The sequence below is a fragment of the Cannabis sativa genome, chromosome 2 (genome assembly GCF_029168945.1).
Source record: "Cannabis sativa cultivar Pink pepper isolate KNU-18-1 chromosome 2, ASM2916894v1, whole genome shotgun sequence".
NCBI lineage: Eukaryota > Viridiplantae > Streptophyta > Magnoliopsida > Rosales > Cannabaceae > Cannabis > Cannabis sativa.
Genome location: NC_083602.1, coordinates 71813731 through 71833618, shown reverse-complemented (window position 1 = coordinate 71833618; position 19888 = coordinate 71813731). Strand labels below are relative to the sequence as shown.

General features: G+C 35.0%; 1 protein-coding gene across 1 annotated transcript in view; it reads left to right on the top strand.

The window, feature by feature from the left end:
* Positions 1 to 15337, top strand: part of LOC133034493 (uncharacterized) — a 30369-nt gene extending 15032 nt beyond the window's left edge. The window contains exon 3 of the mRNA XM_061109588.1: positions 15243 to 15337. Coding sequence (XP_060965571.1) covers positions 15243 to 15337 — 95 coding nt within the window. The remainder of the gene's footprint in view (positions 1 to 15242) is intronic.
* Positions 15338 to 19888: the final 4551 nt, after the last annotated feature.

The following is a 19888-nucleotide window of genomic DNA, read 5'->3' as shown; positions in this document are numbered from 1 at the left end:
GCTTTCGGGAGATAGCCTTTAAGCCTTGAATCGGGAGGATTCAAGCACTCTTCAAGGTGATCGAAGGGAGTTCGAGCACTTGGAGTTTTATCAAGGTTCGGTTAGTAGGTGGAATACATCAAGCTTGCGGCATACAATAAGAGGGAGTCTATTTATGCATAAGTCAATTACTTTGTATTTTTGATACCGATCTAATGAATCTTATCTCTGGGCGTGGCCCCATGGACTAGTAACAATCTGAAAGGATTGTTGAAACCACGTACAAAAATCTTGTGTGTTTTTACTTTTATGCACTGTTTGTTTTTCTGGGTTTCTCTGGAGTTACAGAGTTGTATTCTGTAACTACGGAAAAACTGTCTTCAGTACCAGTTTCATTATTCCGCATTTCATTAATCACTTAATTAAATAATTAAACTGGGAATATTAAAATACGGAATTTCAGTAATTATAGAATTATATTTTTAGAGTTAATATTCCTCTCTCCTCTCACATTAACTAACTCTTTCTCTCTCTGTCTCTCTCTCTCTCTCTCTCTCTCTCTCTCTCTCTCTCTCTCTCTCTCTCTCTCTCTCTCTCTCTCTCTCTCTCTCTCTCTCTCTCTCTCTCTCTCTCTCTCTCTCTCTCTCTCTCTCTCTCTCTCTCTCTCTCCAAGTCCTTCTCCTTTCCAACCTAAAACCACCCCAGCCTTCCATTCCTCCACCAAAGCTTAGCCCAAAACGAACATTTCCTCTATCAGACCCCCTTCTTCAACCTTCTCCCTCTCAATCTCTCCTTCTGCTCTTTCGAAAAATCAAACTATTGGGTTTTATGCCCTAAATAAAACTCATTTCAATATAATCAGATTTATTTATTAATATAGATCAGAAATAACATTTAATGTTGCATGGTTCACATGATTTATTTCATGATTATATATGTACATAATGTATAAATTCATCTGAAACCCTTTTCACATAGTTGATCCTGTTTATTGTGTTGTCAACACATTGGAAAGTAAACATGACTATGTGAATAAAGATTCCTAGATTTATCAGACATAGGGTTTTACTGATATGATAATCTACAACAGAGTTTACTTGCATTTGGAGAAGTGCTATGTTCTTTCCAGAGCATTGGTTAAAGTAAAGCTCAGGTTGGATGCATGGAGTATGCATCGGAAGGGACCGATATTGAACTTTGACTTAGATTTATTAAACTTACCGTAATATCTATTCAAGTCAATATCGCCTAGTTGATCCTAGATCAAATGATCTTAATCCTGTTATGATTAGGTTCAATCTCAAGAGGCTATTCGTGTTCTTTGATTTGTTAGTTAAGCCTACTTTTAGGTCAGGGTGATACGTACATTTTGGGAACACGATAGTGCAATTGAGTGGGAGCGCTAACATAAACACGGAATCTATAGCTTCTATCTGGCGAATAGTAAGTAAAGGATGATCTCCTTCGAGCTTGACTAAACGAAATAAATGGTGGAGATCTCATTTCACTTAGCTGAAATATCATTTATACGGGGTTAAGTGTTTTAAGGATAAAATACATTGTAGGGTGTAACGGTAATCTAATCCCTTTACTGTGTAGATCATATAGAGGATCATTGATCAAATTAGGATTATAACAATGGATAACTAATGATGTGTCTATATGGTGGAACATATAGAGCATTCTATATACTGAGACTGCAATTCTAAGTTCTATGCGTGGATTCAACGAAGAATTAATAAGTTAGTGAATTTTAGTAATAAATTCTTGATCTACTTATTGGAAGCTCGGTTATATAGACCCATGGTCCCCGCACTAGTTGATATAATATTGCTTGTAAGACTCATATAATTGGTTTTGATTAATCAATTATAATTCTCAAGTTAGACTATGTCTATTTGTGAATTTTTCACTAAGTAACGACGAAATTGTAAAGAAAGAGTTTTAGGGGCATATTTGTTAATTATGATACTTTGTATGGTTCAATTAATAAATATGATAAATGACAATATTATTTAATAATTATTTATAGTTATTAAATAGTTAGAATTGGCATTTAAATGGTTGAATTAGAAAATTGGCGTTTTTGAGAAAATCAGATGCAGAAAAGATAAAACTGCAAAATTGCAAAAAGTGAGGCCCAAATCCACTATGCATGGCCGGCCACTTTTGTAGGAAATTTAAACTAATATTTTCATTATTTTAATGCCAAATAATTCAAACCTAACCCTAGTGGAATGTTATAAATAGATAGTGAAGGCTTCAGGAAAATTACACACTTTTCTTCTGACTTTTCATCTAGAAAAAACTGAGCCTCTCTCTCTCCCTATCTATGGCCGAACCCACTCTCTCTCTCTCTCTCTCTCTCTTCCTCCTTGAGATTTCGAAATTCTTAGTGTTAGAGTAGTGCCCACACACAGCAAGTGATACCTCAATCATAGTGAGGAAGATCGTGAAGAAAGACTTTCAGTAAGAAGGAGTTTCAGCACTAAAGAATCAGAGAAAGAGATCCAGGTTCAGATATTGATAATGCTCTGCTATAGAAAGGAATCAAGGGCTAGATATCTGAACGGAAGGAGTCATATTATTCCGCTGCACCGAATGTAAGGTTTTCTAAACATTATATGTGTTAATTTCATCGTTTAGAAAGTTCATATTTAGGGTGTTAATCAACATACTTGTGAGTAGATCTAAGATTCTGGTAAAATTATTTCCAACAACTGGCCTCAGAGCCATGGTAATTGATTTGCTTGCAAGAAATTTGGACTTTAAAATGATTGCTTGATGTTTTGGATGGTATCATGTTGTATTGAGTGTTATTTGATGATTGATTGAATTTTCGTGAAATTGAATATCTGTTTCTGGAATTATTTTTATTGGATAGTATGGAAAAAATTAAGCAATTTACTTTTTTACAGAACTCAATTTCGATTTAATTTGAATTAGTTATGATTTTTTGAAGTTTCGAAAAAAATCAGGGATCGTGCACACCACACGAGCGCGCGCACGAGGCTTGTTCATCGGACAGCACGCGCGCAGACACCCAGCTCGTCCGAGCTACCTCGGTCAGACAAGATTGGCTGTCTGAAATCGTCCCATGCACGCGCGGATGAGGCTGCATGCAGCCTCCTGCGTCGAGGGACGTCGGTCACGCCTGGCTGCTTGTGCGAGTGGACAGTAGCTTGCAATTTTTTTTTGTTTTTCTTCGTTTTTTCATGCTTTTTCATGGAATTAACTTCCGATTTTTTGTGTAGTTCTGTATTTGTACATTTACTATTCCTAATTCAATTCTAATTATCATAATTAAATTTTTAAATATTTTTTAAATTTAATTTATGATATTAGTGTAATTTGAATTTGAAAAATAGTAAATATCTATCTTTTTTGCTTAATTATCTATCTTATTTTTAAATTTGATTATATTTTATCTTATTTTTAAATTTAAGGTCAGATATTAATTTTTTTTAAATTAATTTTTTTTTAAATAATTTGACATTATTTAAATTTAAAATAAGATAACTATAATCAAGTAATTTTAAATAGATGTAAGATATTTTGCTAACTTTTCAATTTTGTTATTTTATTTATTTAAATTACATTTAAAATCTGAAAAAGATATTCATTTATCTTTTTTAATTTTTTATTTAATTTTTATTTATAAAATAACATTTAATTTTTAAAAGTAGTTAGCAAATTTTGAAATGATATTTAGGTTGGTTGAAACCTAATTTTTTAAAATTGTAGGTTTAATTTTAAATATTTTATATATTTTAATTTGGAATTTTTTTTAAAAAAGTTTTTAAATTTTCGAAATTTTTTTAATTAATTATTTTTCGAAATTATTTATTTAAAATTAAATAAATCCTACATTCAACTATCCAGCTAGCCTTGTTGCAGGAGTATGTGTTTTAGCTTGTTTGTAAGTTTTCAAAACCTATTACTGCTTGATTGCAAATAGCCATAGTTAACTTGTTGACAAATCCAATGATCTGATTTTAACTCATGGCTCCCTTGGTTAAGTAAATAATTTGTAACATGTATATTTACAATCTTCTTTCATCTGTGTATGACCTAGCAAAGTGTGCTTGTGTGAGCCTATGTGTTTAATTTTATTATAGATGCATATAGGTTGTTGTTGCTAAATAAAATGTCATAGTTCTTGATAGATTTTATTTAGGCCCATTTAGTTTTTGGGCCTATTCAATTAATAACAGTTGTTCATTTTAAGGTTAAATTCCTTTCTTTTGGGCCTTGTGTGAGAGTTGGGAGCCATAGTAGTGGGTACGACATACTGAACCCAGCACCCCCTCACATGAACTACCTCAATTGTGAAGGTCCATTTGCCTGATTTGAATAACTGTACTAGGTTAATTAAACTAGTTTAACCTAATAAAATTGATTAGCAACATAATTAATTTCATTTATTTTTTAAATTAATTTAAGAAAATTATAGTTTAAAGAATTTTATTCTAAGCTAAACTATATATATTTTCTTATATTTAATTAAATATAGAATTATAACCATCTAGATTCTTTCTGAAGCTTAATTTAAATTTTTCATTAAATATTCCTATTTAAGTTGATATTTAGTTATCTCTAACTAACCAACTTAAATCTGAATATCTTTTGGATTTAAAATTTTAAAATTAAGTTAAAGAATTTTAGGCATTGGTTATTAAGATTCTTTACATATTTTTTTAAGTTAATATCTTTTCGAATATTAACTTAAAATAGAATATTTTAGATATTTTTTAAGTTAATATCTTTTCGAATATTAACTTAAATTGGAATATTTTCAAATTAAGTGGTTACAACTTAATTTTTGATATTTAAGTTCTAGATTTTTTCTGATACAACTTAAATAGGATATTTTTTCAAATTTTGTGGAAAAGATACTTAGTCAAATAAGATATTTTCTAGATAGTTATTTCTAGACTACTTATTATTTTTAATATTAAATAGGAAAATATTATACATTGTGAAATTCATTATTTAAATAATTAATTTTGGTACAATTTATTTTAAGTATATTTTTTTCCTAGTATTAAACTAGAGATTAACAATTAAGCCTTCTCTACACTTAATGATTTATTTCTTGAATTTAATACATTTAATTAATTTGAAAATTAAATATCTAAGTTGATTTTCACCATGATACTTAAATATTTCTTTTTCATGACACTTAATTAAATAGAAAAATATTTTTAGTTGAATTTTTTTTTTCAACTAAATTTAAATAATTTTCAAAATATATTTTTTCTTTATTTTATTAATCAAATTTCGAAATTGCATTTCTTAAATGCTGGAATTTCGAATTTTATTTGAAAAATAGATTAAAGTTGTAAATTATTTATTTTAATTTTGGACCAACTTAAATCAATGATTTTTTCATTTATTGATTAATTTAAAATAAATTGAATTTATGTATATTATTAGAAATTAAATTAATTAGTCAAAGGAAAATCCAGATAGATGATATTTTTGCTTGAAGTATTTTTCTAGTGTATTTAATTAAATAGAAAATTAATATTTAAGTTGATTTTCATCATCATACTTAAATATTTGAATTTTTTTTTATATATTTAATTAAATAGGAAAATTATATTTTTTGTTGTAAATTAATTTTATTAATTAATTTTGGGCCAACATTAAATTAGAAAATTTTTTCCAGGATTTATTTTTTATTTTAACATGCATTTTCGAAAATTGTATCCGAATACTTTAATTTTTTGAAATGCAATATATATTTATAGAAAATTAAATTTGAGTTGTAAATTAATTTAATTTAATTTTGTAACAACTTAAATTGAATATTTTTATAAATATTTATTGGAAATTATTACTAAGATGGAAATAATTCATGTTATTTTCATATCCATCTAAGTAAAATTTATAAATATTCAATTAAAATTTATATTTACAATTTTTCATTCTAAATTGGAAATTTTAATTAAATAAATATATATTTAAAATAAATAGATTAAATAAAGAGAATCAAAGAAAATACAACTCTCTTTAAATAATGAGCTTTATTATTAAGATATTCGATCTCCATTGTTGGTTTTACATCGCGTTTGTTTTAGTGAGTAATCCTCCCTAATGGAGGAACGTTCATTAGCAATTTCGCACCGTTTAATCTCGAAAGATAAGTAGTTTGTAAGTGTTTTATATGGTATGGATCACCCTAATGGTGGCGACCATATTTGACTTGCAAATTGCGAAACAATGGTGGAAGCTCATAAGATAGAATTGCCTTGACTCTCGCTTAAACGGGACAACGCTGAATTCCAATCTTGATCGAATAAAAGGTTGCTAGAATGTTTAACATTTTATATGAGCTGACAACTCTATTCAATGGATGGTAGCTTTGACTCTCGCCTAAACGGGACACTGATATGTTTGTTCAAAACCTTGAAAATTATTTAGGATTGTATGTTTTAGTATTTTCACTTGTCATTCCTACCTGCTATATGTTTAATAATTTCTGAATTGTGTATGAATTTATATTGAATCATGTTATTTTCTATAATTAAATTGTAGTTTAATTTCGAATCTTCATTGTTGGTCTAACTTGGCTTGTTTATCTAATGAGATAAATCCCTAGTGGATTTTCACCATTAGACATTCATAATAGTGTTAGATCTCGAAAGATAAATATTGTATATGCGACATCTAGTTGTTCATCAATTGATGACACCTTAGACTAGTATTTTTACGATATGAAACAAGAAAATTATATATAAATAAGATTACTTTGACTCTCGCTAATCGAAGCATCGTTGGATTCTTATTTATAAACGAAATTATCCTAATTCCTCTTAGCTTATTCATTTCGAATTAGCTCAATAACATATCATTGGATGAATGGTCTATAAATCATTTCATGTCATTCTATATTTTCTCTTAAGAAATTAAATGACGCATATGATTATAATCAAGAAATTCTATTCCCAATTGATATAAAACCTCAATCTTAGAAATCTCCTACTTGTATGGGCAAATCAGACTTAGAGTTAAATTAGTAGTGGTGGTCCAAGATAGAATTACTCATTATATTTGGTATAAATTTAAGCCTTTGACTTTAATTTTAGAATCCAAATAGAAATTTTCTTATATTTCTATTTCCAGGAAGAATACAGTTAAACTTTCCAAGCGTTTAATATCCATCTTCTATTTATGGATTCAAACTGTATGGAATATGAGTTTAGTATTCTGTGACCAGGATCCACTTGCACTATTCCAAGAACTCTTTGATGTAACTATACCTAAGTCATCAAAACGACAAAACCACATTTTTATTAATCTATGGCATTTGTATCTTGTTCATAGTGGATTTGACAAGATCAATCTCTGCAAAGAGTTAATATGCCTATATCCACTGAAAGTAGTTCATCTCATTCGCAGATGGATGTACATTCAGGGGTGGATATGAGTTTTTCGTTGTATTCTTAAAAAGATCACTCTAGATTATACCTTATGCAAAGAAATTTGAAATGTTTGAAAAATTTCTTAAATTTCTAGCAATGGTTAAAATCATTAAGGTAAGTGGTTAAAGATCTTGCGAACTGATAGGGGTGGAGAAATAGTTAGTAGATATGCAGTTCAAAGATCATTAATTTGGTTTTTGAATTATTCCAAACTTACCTCCCCAGAAATTTCGAGTTGCATGTTGATGATTAGTTACTAGTCGTTGTCTAATTCCTTCTATGGTAATACAATTTCAAAATGATGTAATGGTTGTATACTTAATGTAAATCATTACTAGATTCATGGATGACCTAATCAAAATCTTAAGAAAAGCTACAACTGTTAACCATGGTTTGTTAGCTATTCTAAGTGATTAGGGGTGGACCATCCCATAGTCAATAGATAAAGCCATGAAAGATAAAGCCATGAAAGAATTTCTTATATCAACAGTGAGAGGTCTCAGATATGCTTAATGTATGCCTTAGACCAGACACCTGCTGTTGAGTGGGAGTAATGAGTAGGTATCAGATTAATCCAGGAGAAGAACATTTGAAGATAATCAAGTAAATCTTAAGATTAAGAAGAGGAACTATATGTTAGTCTATAAGGGTGTGTTTAAAACTCTTAGACTACACCATATCAGATTTCGAAATTTGCCTTTGTGCTAGAAAATCTTTCTGATAAGATGGTGATTACTCTGGGGGTGGAATAGTGATTTTGGAGAAGTGTAAGAACCTATCTCAAGTCTCTAGGTCTACCAGAAAGGGACTGAATGTTAAAGTTGCAGGAAAGGTACTTATTCAGTCTAAGGAAAGTTCTATACATTTTTGGCACCATTCCTAATTGCCTTAACTACTAGTGTTAATTTCCTGATTAAACAAAAAGTAGTTGCCAAAGGTATAGAATCCAGTATCCCAAGAGAGTAGACATATAGAGAGGATTTTCACATTATCAATGATTTTGTGATTAAGGAAGAGTAATGGTGGAGAAAAGGTTGTGTTTAATTCAACCTTTCAGATCCTATTACGAGGAGTTTACTACTACTACACTTGATTTGTATATCAAGGTGTTGAGGTTATTTGAAATGCACATTTTGTTTTATATTAGTGTAAGTGGGAGTTTGTTGGGTTTTATGCCCTAAATAAAACTCATTTCAATATAATCAGATTTACTTATTAATATAGATCAGAAATAACATTTAATGTTGCATGGTTCACATGATTTATTTCATGATTATATATGTACATAATGTATAAAATCATCTTAAACCCTTTTCACATACTTGATCCTGTTTATTGTGCTGTCAACACATTGGAAAGTAAACATGACTATGTGAATAAAGATTCCTAGATTTATCAGACATAGGGTTTTACTGATATGATAATCTACAACAAAGTTTACTTGCATTTGGAGAAGTGCTATGTTCTTTCCAGAGCATTGGTTAAAGTAAAGCTCAGGTTGGATGCATGGAGTATGCATAGGAAGGGACCGATATTGAACTTTGACTTAGATTTATTAAACTTACCGTAATATCTATTCAAGTCAATATCGCCTAGTTAATCCTAGATCAAATGATCTTAATCCTGTTATGATTAGGTTCAATCTCAAGAGGCTATTCGTGTTCTTTGATTTGTTAGTTAAGCCTACTTTTAGGTCAGGGTGATACATACATTTTGGGAACACGGTAGTGCAATTGAGTGGGAGCGCTAACATAAACACGGAATCTATAGCTTCTATCTGGCGAATAGTAAGTAAAGGATGATCTCCTTCGAGCTTGACTTAACGAAATAAATGGTGGAGATCTCATTTCACTTAGCTGAAATATCATTTATAAGGGGTTAAGTGTTTTAAGGATCTTAATCCTGTTATGATTAGGTTCAATCTCAAGAGGCTATTCGTGTTCTTTGATTTGTTAGTTAAGCCTACTTTTAGGTCAGGGTGATACATACATTTTGGGAACACGGTAGTGCAATTGAGTGGGAGCGCTAACATAAACACGGAATCTATAGCTTCTATCTGGCGAATAGTAAGTAAAGGATGATCTCCTTCGAGCTTGACTTAACGAAATAAATGGTGGAGATCTCATTTCACTTAGCTGAAATATCATTTATACGGGGTTAAGTGTTTTAAGGATAAAATACATTGTAGGGTTTAACGGTAATCAAATCCCTTTACTGTGTTAATCATTCATATAGAGGATCATTGATCAAATTAGGATTATAACAATGGATAACTAATGATGTGTCTATATGGTGGAACATACAGAGCATTCTATATACTGAGAGTGCAATTCTAAGTTCTATGCGTGGATTCAACGAAGAATTAATAAGTTAGTGAATTTTAGTAATAAATTCTTGATCTACTTATTGGAAGCTCGGTTATATAGACCCATGGTCCCCGCACTAGCTGAGATAATATTGCTTGTAAGACTCATATAATTGGTTTTGATTAATCAATTATAATTCTCAAGTTAGACTATGTCTATATGTGAATTTTTCACTAAGTAACGGCGAAATTGTAAAGAAAGAGTTTTAGGGGCATATTTGTTAATTATGATACTTTGTATGGTTCAATTAATAAATATGATAAATGACAATATTATTTAATAATTATTTATAGTTATTAAATAGTTAGAATTGGCATTTAAATGGTTGAATTAGAAAATTGGCGTTTTTGAGAAAATCAGATGCAGAAAAGATAAAACTGCGAAATTGCAAAAAGTGAGGCCCAAATCCACTATGCATGGCCGAACACTTTTGTAGGGAATTTAAACTGATATTTTCATTATTTTAATGCCAAATAATTCAAACCTAACCCTAGTGGAATGCTATAAATAGATAGTGAAGGCTTCAGGAAAATTACACACTTTTCTTCTGACTTTTCATTCAGAAAAAACCGAGCCTCTCTCTCTCCCTATCCGAACCCACTCTCTCTCTCTCTTCCTCCTTGAGATTTTGAAATTCTTAGTGTTAGAGTAGTGCCCACACACAACAAGTGATACCTTAATCATAGTAAGGAAGATCGTGAAGAAAGACTTTCAGCAAGAAGGAGTTTCAGCACTAAAGAATCAGAGAAAGAGATCCAGGTTCAGATATTGATAATGCTCTGCTACAGAAAGGAATCAAGGGCTAGATATCTGAACGGAAGCAGTCATATTATTCCGCTGCACCGAATGTAAGGTTTCCTAAACATTATATGTGTTTATTTCATCGTTTTAGAAAGTTCATATTTAGGGTGTTAATCAACATACTTGTGAGTAGATCTAAGATCCTGGTAAAATAATTTCCAACAGTTCTTAGGTCTATGGATCTTAATCCTGATATGGTTAGGTTCAACTTAGTTGTATTATTCATGTTCTTCAAGTTGTTCGTGGATGCTAACTAATGGTTTTGGCGAATATTTACATCTTGGGAACATGGTAGTTCAATTGAGTGGGAGCACTGATCATAGATATGGAATCTATAGCTTCTATAAGTATTTAGAAGTGAAACGGTGATTTCTTTCGAGCTTGGCTGAATAGAGATAAATGATTGAGGCATCATTTCAGTAATTATATTAGTTTACTGAAGTATCATTTATAGGTGGCTAAGTGTTTTAAGGATAAAATACATTAAATGGTAGAACGGTAAATTTGACCATATTCAGTGTAGATCATCTATAGAGGATCTTTGACTATTAGGATTGTAACAATATAATCATAACGTATCTATATCGTGGTACATATAGAACATTTTATATAATTGAGAGTGTTATTCAATTCCAAATCTATAGTGGCGCAAGACAAAATTAATAAGTTAAAGAATTTACTTGGTAAATTCTAGATCTACTTATTGAATGCTCGGTTATATAGGTCCACAGTCCCCTCACTAGTTGAGATAATACTACTTACAGACTCAGTCAATTGATTTTAATTAATCAATTATAATTCTAAAATTAGACTATGTCTTATTTATGAATTTTCACTAAGCAATGACTTAATTGTGAAGAAAAGAAGTTTTGGAATGTATTTGTTAATTAAGAGACTTTGTATGGTCTAATTAATAAATAATAAAAATAGTAAATTTATTAATATAATTATTAAATAAATAGTTTTGGCATATAGGATTGAATTAGAAAATATAATATTATTGAAAGAAGAATAAGTGGTTAAAAAAAGTGGCAAAATTGTAACTAGAGATTGGTCCTTTATGGCTGGCCCTTAGTGTGATTTTTTGCCCAATATTTTATTCTTTTTTAATCCATATAATTCAGTCCTAAGGCCTAGTTGAAATACTATAAAAGGAACATGATGCTCTCACTTATCCACTTGATGCCTTAACCAAATCAAACATAGTTTTCTATGTCAGACAACTAGTAGATGAGAGACACCTTCTATAGTGATTTGAAAACCTCTTTCATTGTTCTTCACCATATTCGAACCTTGAGTGATAGAGTGCCATGCCCACACATAGCAAGTCAAGTACTCAATCATAGTGAGTAAGACGGTGGTAACCAAACCCGAAGGAGAGAAAGAGATCCAGGCTCAGATCTTGATAATACTCCGCGACAAAAAGGGACAAGGGTTAGAGATCTGAGTGGAAGGAGTCATATTATTCCACTGCAACCAATGTAAGGTTTTCTAAACTCTTATGTGTTTAATTTCATTGTTTTAGAGATATTCATATTTAGGATGTTAATCAACATACTTGTTAGTAAATCTAGATCCTCGTAAAATATTTCCAACACAAATTTCCACCTTAGCCTTTCTTCTCCTATTTAGATCGCCACCCTAGTCGTCGATGTAAGAGCCCTCACCCACGATGGGGTTCACCTTTGTTACTTTTGTCGTTGATGGAGGAGCCTGAGAATTTCATGAACAATGGCGGCAACACCGTTGTTGCAAATAGACTTGGCTCCTCCTTGAGTGATATATTCAATGGTGGCCTTGTTAGAAGGTTGAGTTTTTAGGACATTGAGAGGTTGAGTATTCTCTACCTCTGTAATAAAAGATTTAGAAATTTGGAGCTTCTTCTTCAACCATGACTTTTCACTTCGATTACACAAAAAAGTAACACGAACAAAAAAAAAAAAAACTCCTCCTTCTTCTTGCTTCTCTTTTTTCTATAGTTATTAGGTTTTTTCTTCCAATAAATAACTAAGAACTTGTTAGCCCAAGATATGTTTCCAAGAGGAGGGGTGAATTGGAAATTTAAACTAATTTCGGAAAATTAAAACTTTTAACACAAAATTATGCAATTAGTCAATTAATCAAGTAAAAGCAAGTAGTATGGCAAGCAATATATTAAGACAAATAATTAAACTTGTAAAGTAAAGAGTTTAAGGATTAGAAAATGCAAACTCTCGATTTTTACAAGGTTCGGTAGAGCTATGCCACCTACGTCCTTGGTCTTCAAAGCTATGGACCTAGCTTTGAGTTCCAATATCGAGCCAAGTTAACGGGCTTGACTAACCCTTACAACCGGGAAATTTTCACCAAGGTATTTCCAAACCTCTTACAATAGTTTTGCACCCCCGAGGACTATTAACCTCTTTCTCGGATTGTTGAAGTGCCAATCTCCCTATTACCGGGTTGTTTACAATACCGGTGCCAACCTCACCTCAATCACAATATGGAAATGTGTTTGATATACAAGCTAAAATCACTCTAGAAATATGATGATACAATGGAAACCTAGAGTGAAAAGCAAGCACACTTAAGATGAATAAAATCAAATTTTGGCTCAAAGTGTGTGAAAAGTGTTTGTTTGGATTTCAAACTTGGAAGCTCCTTAATCTCACTTAGATAGGTTAGATGTTTGTAATAAATGCTCAACCAACTTATTTTTTGAAAGAAAAATCGAGTTTATATAGTGTTTGAAAGAAAACTAGCCGTTTATAGCCGTTAGCACGTTTCCCGAGGTGAGGTCAGCCGTGAACCGGAAGTCCGGATGGGAACCGGAATTCCGAATTGATTACAACCGGAATTCCGGATGCCAACCGGAATTCCGGATGGCTGACCAGAGGCAAAAATGCCATTTTTCGGGACTTAAACGCGCATAACTTCTTACTCGATTATCCGATTTCAGAAATTCCAACTTTGTTCCCTTAGTTAAACAAAATGTAATTTAGAAATTCAATCAAAAATTTTTTTGAACTATCGTGTGAGAAAGCTTGTTGCACAAGTTAGTGAATGGGCCAAAATTCAAATTTATAAAAAACTTAGTGTGCTATGCAAATCATTTTAACAAGACTAAAGTAAATTTATACCATTTGATTTTGAGTAGTCTTGATGTAGATGAGCCTCTTAGCTTGATTTGCATGTTTTTTGATCCCATGTTGACTTTTCCCGAGAGTTGACCTTGACTTTGACTTTGACTTTGACTTTCGGGTTGACTTTTGACTTTGGGCTTTTGAAGACCTCTTTTGAATAGGGTCTTGAGTTGTTGATCCCTTGATGAATCTTTTGCTCTTGATATGCTTGTTGAATCCATTTAGTGTTGCTTTCAAAAGTTTGGTAAAAATACCAAAATATTTATTTTCTCTTTTAAATTTGCTACAAAATCAATAAACCATTAGTAACAAATAATAATTGTTGTCGAGCAAATTTCGCAACACCAAAAAGTATAATTTAATCGGTAAGACAGGGAATTATTTGAGAGATGACAAGTGCGAGTATTCAACCTAAAATGGCGAGTACTCGGATGGGAATGCGAGGATAAACAACAAGGCTGGAAAAAATAAATAAGACGATGAATTATAGTGGTTCAGTCAGATTTTGTTCTGCTTAGTCCACTGTAGCAAAGGATTCGTAGGTCCATTTTCATGGTGGATCACCCCTTTATATACAAAGTAGGTGTCCAATCGGTTACATGAGGATCACATTTATTGTTAATCCATTATTTACACATTGAATTGCAATGACTAAACTCAAACAACGTTAACATTAATAAATGTATGACAGTTACTAAATTCATCAACGTATGCGTCTTTCGCATCTGCGAGTTGACCGTTCATGTTCCGTCTGTTGAGCTCGTAGGGTCGCCAATACGTTTGGAACGTCTGCGTCATTAGGTAATCGCCCTTTGTAGACGTCGCATGTTGAAGCTAGTAACATCTGGACATGCGAACTTATATTGGTCTGTTAGGGCTATTGGGTCGCTGGGACCAAAACCGCATCACAGGGCATTGGTCTCTATACTTGTCGCGGAGGTATAGAGGGGGACACTCGCACATGTTCTGACATATGCGAATTGGATCTACCCTGCATGATGAGAATTATGGTTATGCGGTGTGACTTAAGTCGCACCTACAGTATCTCGCTATTTTTATCCTGCGCGAGGTCTAAACTTCGAGACATCTCTCACGGACATTCAGCCTTCATTGGAAATCTGAATACACGTGTCCTTTAAAGAGGAGTCTGGTCTCGAGTTTCTAGGTGAGAGAAATCTCACTATAACACATGCCCCTAGTTTCGCGACGTGACTAGAGCGGTCACTGAGGGAAACTATTACTCGAGAGACAGGTGAAAGGTTGTCACGAGGAGGTGACCTTTTGGTTGTCCCATCGAGGGTTTCGAAAAATGACGGCTGTAATAATTAATTTTTATTATCTCTAGGATGCCACGTCACAAAACCCTTCGGTTTTCGTGTAGGCGTGGCCATAATTGGCCGTTAGATTGGGCGACCTTAGGCATTCTGACTGCCACGTGTCATGATCCCAATTAATAAGGGATATGGGTATTTAAACGCTTTGATACGAATCAAATTTCCCCATTTTCCCTCTTTTCTCTTAACTTCCCTCTAGTTCATACATTTCAGAAAAGGTTCATCCCCAGATTTCTGCCAGCTTTCACAACATTTCCAATTTCAGACGTGATCGAGAGCAGTTTGCAGGAATCAAAACTAAAGGTTAGTTTTCTGCATTTTTCGTTTTTGTTTTTAGAGAAATTGCGCTTTACTTTCTGGGTTTGGATTTTTTCGAAGACTTTTTAGGAGTGTATGCTAGTGGGTATTTATGTGTTTTGGGTCAATGAAACTGGGCAATATTCATAGTATAGGGCCTGTAAATTGACATAACCACATACAATTCATAGGCACTGATTCACGTCTCGAATGCTCGCGGACATTCGGATGAACAACTTGAATGTTCGCGGGTGTTCGGATGAACAATTTGAATAATCGCATGTTTCCAAGACTTATTTCCGCTTAACTATTAGCTAGATCTTTTAGGATCTTTACATGTCGCGGGCTGAGTGGTGAGAGCATTAATTGCCATTCCAAATGGTGGGTGTGTCACAGTATTCTAATGGCTATATATGCGATTATATGCCCCTTGAGATACTGAGATACACCCAGCCATTTGTTGACGTGCGTTAATGCTCGAATGACCGTACTCTTTGGTTGATAGGTAGTCTCGAAACGGTGGGAGTCTCCCAGTAACTTCAGGGTTATGCTCGGAAATGCATACCTCTTGAGTCACTGGGATACGCCCAGCCGTTTCTGGAGGTATACCGCACAACCGAGGATGCGTGAATTGCTTGCCCAAAGATAGTTACATTTCTTCTCGCATGTTGATAGGAGGGTCAGTTTTCGCATAGAGCTTGACCTTCCTGTCGAATGCGACTTTTATAATCTACTGCGGGTGAGATCACTTACCTTTATTTTTTCACACATCCATCACGCTGAAAAGATCTTCTATCTTTCAGATGAGCGATCTATCGGATAGCCAGCAGCTCGGCTCAGGAGGTCGCGCCTTTGACGGGGAGTCGGACCAAGAGAGAGACAGTTTTCTCCCTACGGACATCTTCGAAATGGAGGCTGCGGAGATAGAGTTAGGTCCGATGTCTTCTGTAGACATCGAGAGGATGGTATAGGAGCTCGCTGAACCTGGGACAATCGATATCCGAGATAGCGAATCCAGTGTCAGCACGCGACTACCTCATACATACGAGACATGCTCCCGACATCGAGGTCGAGGAGGTGGAGGAGGAATGGACCACTCCGGTCCGTGAGTCAGGTGGGGAAGAAGAGGAAGCGGAAGGGAGTGGGACGGATTCGGTCGACGACTCCCAATTGAACGAACCCTTCTCATGCGAAGATTTAGTCTCGAGGGTCGCCAAATCTGACTTCACCACCTTCGTGAGGTTGAATTTGTTGCGACTTGCGTTTCAACGTCCCAAACCATCTCAGAGAGCGCATCTTCCGTTCACCAACCCTGCGATCATCCCTACAGAGGACGTGGTCATCTCAATACCCATTCTTCGATGTGGTGTATCGGTCCCATTTCATCCTTTCGTCGCAGCCATTCTCAGGCGATATGACGTATCGCCCTTTCAGCTAACACCCAACAGTTATCGCACTGTACTAGCTTTCTATGCGATGTACATGGAGTATGCCCATAGGGCACCGTCAGTAGAGGAGTTTAGTTACTTCTATGACATAAAGAGCGTGGGTCTTCATAACGGCTTCTATTGCTTTAGTAAATGGGCGACTTCTGAAATAAACGGTGTCGAGGGGATGGTATCAAACATGGGTGACTGGAAGTCGAAGTGGTTTTACGTTTTTAAAGTTCCTGGGATTAGAACTGACTTTAATCGCAGACCCAGTATGTCGCGTATTTGTTGACTTAGATATAATTTTTACTTTGTTCTCTGAGATCTTTTGCTAACTCGCTTTTTGTTGTTATCGCAGATAGACCAGCTCGACCAACTCTTGACGCGACTAGAAAGGAGACAGCTGAAATTCTCGGGAGTCTTCCGGTACAAGATCGCGACTGGCGATTACTGTGCACAACTGCGAAGTTGCGAGAACACCAGCTGATCCCTGAGAACGCGAGTCTTCAACGGGAGCCAGTATATAAAGAACCATCTGAGAAGCAGCAAGAGCGGATTGACAAACGTCTTTCTAAGCAAACTCCTCGGCAAATTTCAGGTAACTCGTCTTTTTGCTATAAACTGACGGGTAGGATTGTGATTTTTTTACTTATCTGTCCTTTATGCTTGTAGACATGACTTTTTTGAAGTCTGCCCCCGTCCTGAAAATCAAGCAAAAGGGTGGAACACCGGCGACTTCGCCGGTTGTCGCCCAAAAGAGGAAGAGCGATGTGATGGCTTCGCTTGTCGCAGATTCTTCCAAGAAGTTGGCCAAGACTACTCAGGATAAGGGGAAGAAAGTCGTCATCGATTCTCCAGTTCGTGCTCGCGACTTCCTGGCCATGCAGGAAAAATTCCTGACTGAGATCCCTTACGAGGATCTCGTTGCTCGATCTACTGAACTGGCCGCGCAATCCATGGCTTTGTTCATAAAAGCCGCGGCTACTCCTTCTAAGGAAGCCGACTCGCTGAAGAGGCAGAACGCCCATTTTCAAGAAAATATAAAGAAGCTGAAGCAGGAGGTGGCGAGGATTGAGGAACTTAACAAGGCCAAGGAGAAAGAGCTCGAGGAACTCAGCAGGGCAAAAGAACAGGCGAAGCTCGAGGTGAAGAAGTCTCAGACAACGATTGCCGAGATGACTCGCGACTTGGAGGCTGAGAAAGAGAATGGGAAGAAACAGTACGATCAGGCTGTGTCTGATTATATTTATACCACTCTTTCTAAAGTCCCCGACTTTGACTTCTCGCTTTTTGGAGCTGAAGCTGCTGAGATGGCTGAAGCCTTTCGTGCCATGTCGCCTACCCAGACTCAAGGTGGGGGAGGCAACCTTCCAGACGAGGTCGAGGGCGTACAGGCTGAAGAGGTCGAGAATGAGGTCGTCAGCAAGGTCGTGGACGAGGCTGCTCCTGATGAGACTACTACTGCTGCTCCAGATGCTTGATTATCTTCCAATTTATGTTGTTGTTTAATTTCACTCTTCTCTTTTTTTTTTTTTATATATGCGGTACATGGGTACTCGCACTTATGTACTTGAACAAATTTATTTTACCTTTTGAACAAATTTCTATCCTCGCGGGGATAGCTTACATTTTAATATTTACGCAGTACACGGGTACTTGCGATTTTATATATTTTTAACTTTGATTACAGCTTGGTGTAATCGCAATTATATATATATACGACTTTAATTACAGCTTGGTGTAATAAAGTAGGAGAAACTTTGAAGTTGGTAAAGTAAATTTAAATTACTCGAAAAACTTAGTAAGTAGTTTTATTCATGCAATTAGTAGTACATGCGGGCATACATCCCCCTATACTTAGGATTATTTTTTTTTGAACAAAAATATCTAAGTATAAGTACTCTTATTAACATAATCGAATAACGCGAATATCACTGATAATAAAATTTCAAGCTCTCGCTATTCCATGCTCGTGGAATCGCGGTTCCATCGAGTGTTGCGAGTCGATAAGTGGCATCACCAATTTGATCTGCGATTATGTATGGTCCTTCCCAATTGTCCCCAAAGACTCCATGAGATAGGACTTTGGTGTTTGGCATTACCCTTCTAAGGACCAAGTCTCCTACTCGCAGAGTTTTTATCTTAACTTTGGAGTTAAAGTACCTTGCTGTTCGTTGTTGATAAGCCGCGTTTTGTAGTTGCGCTTTATCACGCTTTTCTTCCAAAAAGATCGAGGCAAAACAACTGATTCTCGTTGTTCTGCGAGATATCGAAAGCATCTCTGCGTAAGGAACCTGCCCCCACTTCTACTGGCAACATGGCCTCGCACCTGTAAGAAAGCGAGAAGGGTGTTTCGCCAGTTGTAGATCGAGGGGTTGTATTATAAGACCATAGGACTTGCGATAATTCATCTGGCCATGCCCCTTTGCGATCTTCTAATTTTCCCTTTATGGTGTGCTTAATTATTTTATTGACTGCTTCAGTCTGTCCATTACTCTGCGGGTAAGCGACTGCGGAAAAGGCTTTTTTAATCCCTAAATCATCGCATAGCTGTCGCATTTCTTTACAGTCAAACTATTTTCCATTATCTGAAATGAGTTTGTGCGGAATGCCAAAACGACAAATGATGGAAGTGTAGACGAACTCGCGTAACTTCGTCGCAGTGATGGTTGCGAGTGCTTTCGCTTCAGCCCATTTCGTGAAATAGTCAACCGCGACTACAGCATATTTGACTCCGCCTTTTCCCTTGGGTAACTCACCGATTAAATCAATTCCCCATATTGCAAAGGGCCAGGGACTCGTGATAGAATGGAGGTTACTCGGGGGTTGGTGTGTGTAAGTGGCTATTCGCTGGCATCTATCACACCTTTTTGCAAATGCGAGGGCATCTCGTCGCAACGTTGGCCAGTAATATCCTTGTCGCATAATTTTTAAGGCAAGGGAATTACCTCCAGTATGATTTCCACAAATTCCCTCATGCACTTCACGCAGTATGTAACCGCAACCTTCTCCGCCGATACATCTGAGAAGTGGTTGACTAAAACTTCGGCGATACAAACTCTGGTCATATATCACATAACGGGCTGCCCGTTGTCGCAATTTCCTTGCTTCTATTTTATCGTCAGGTAGGAG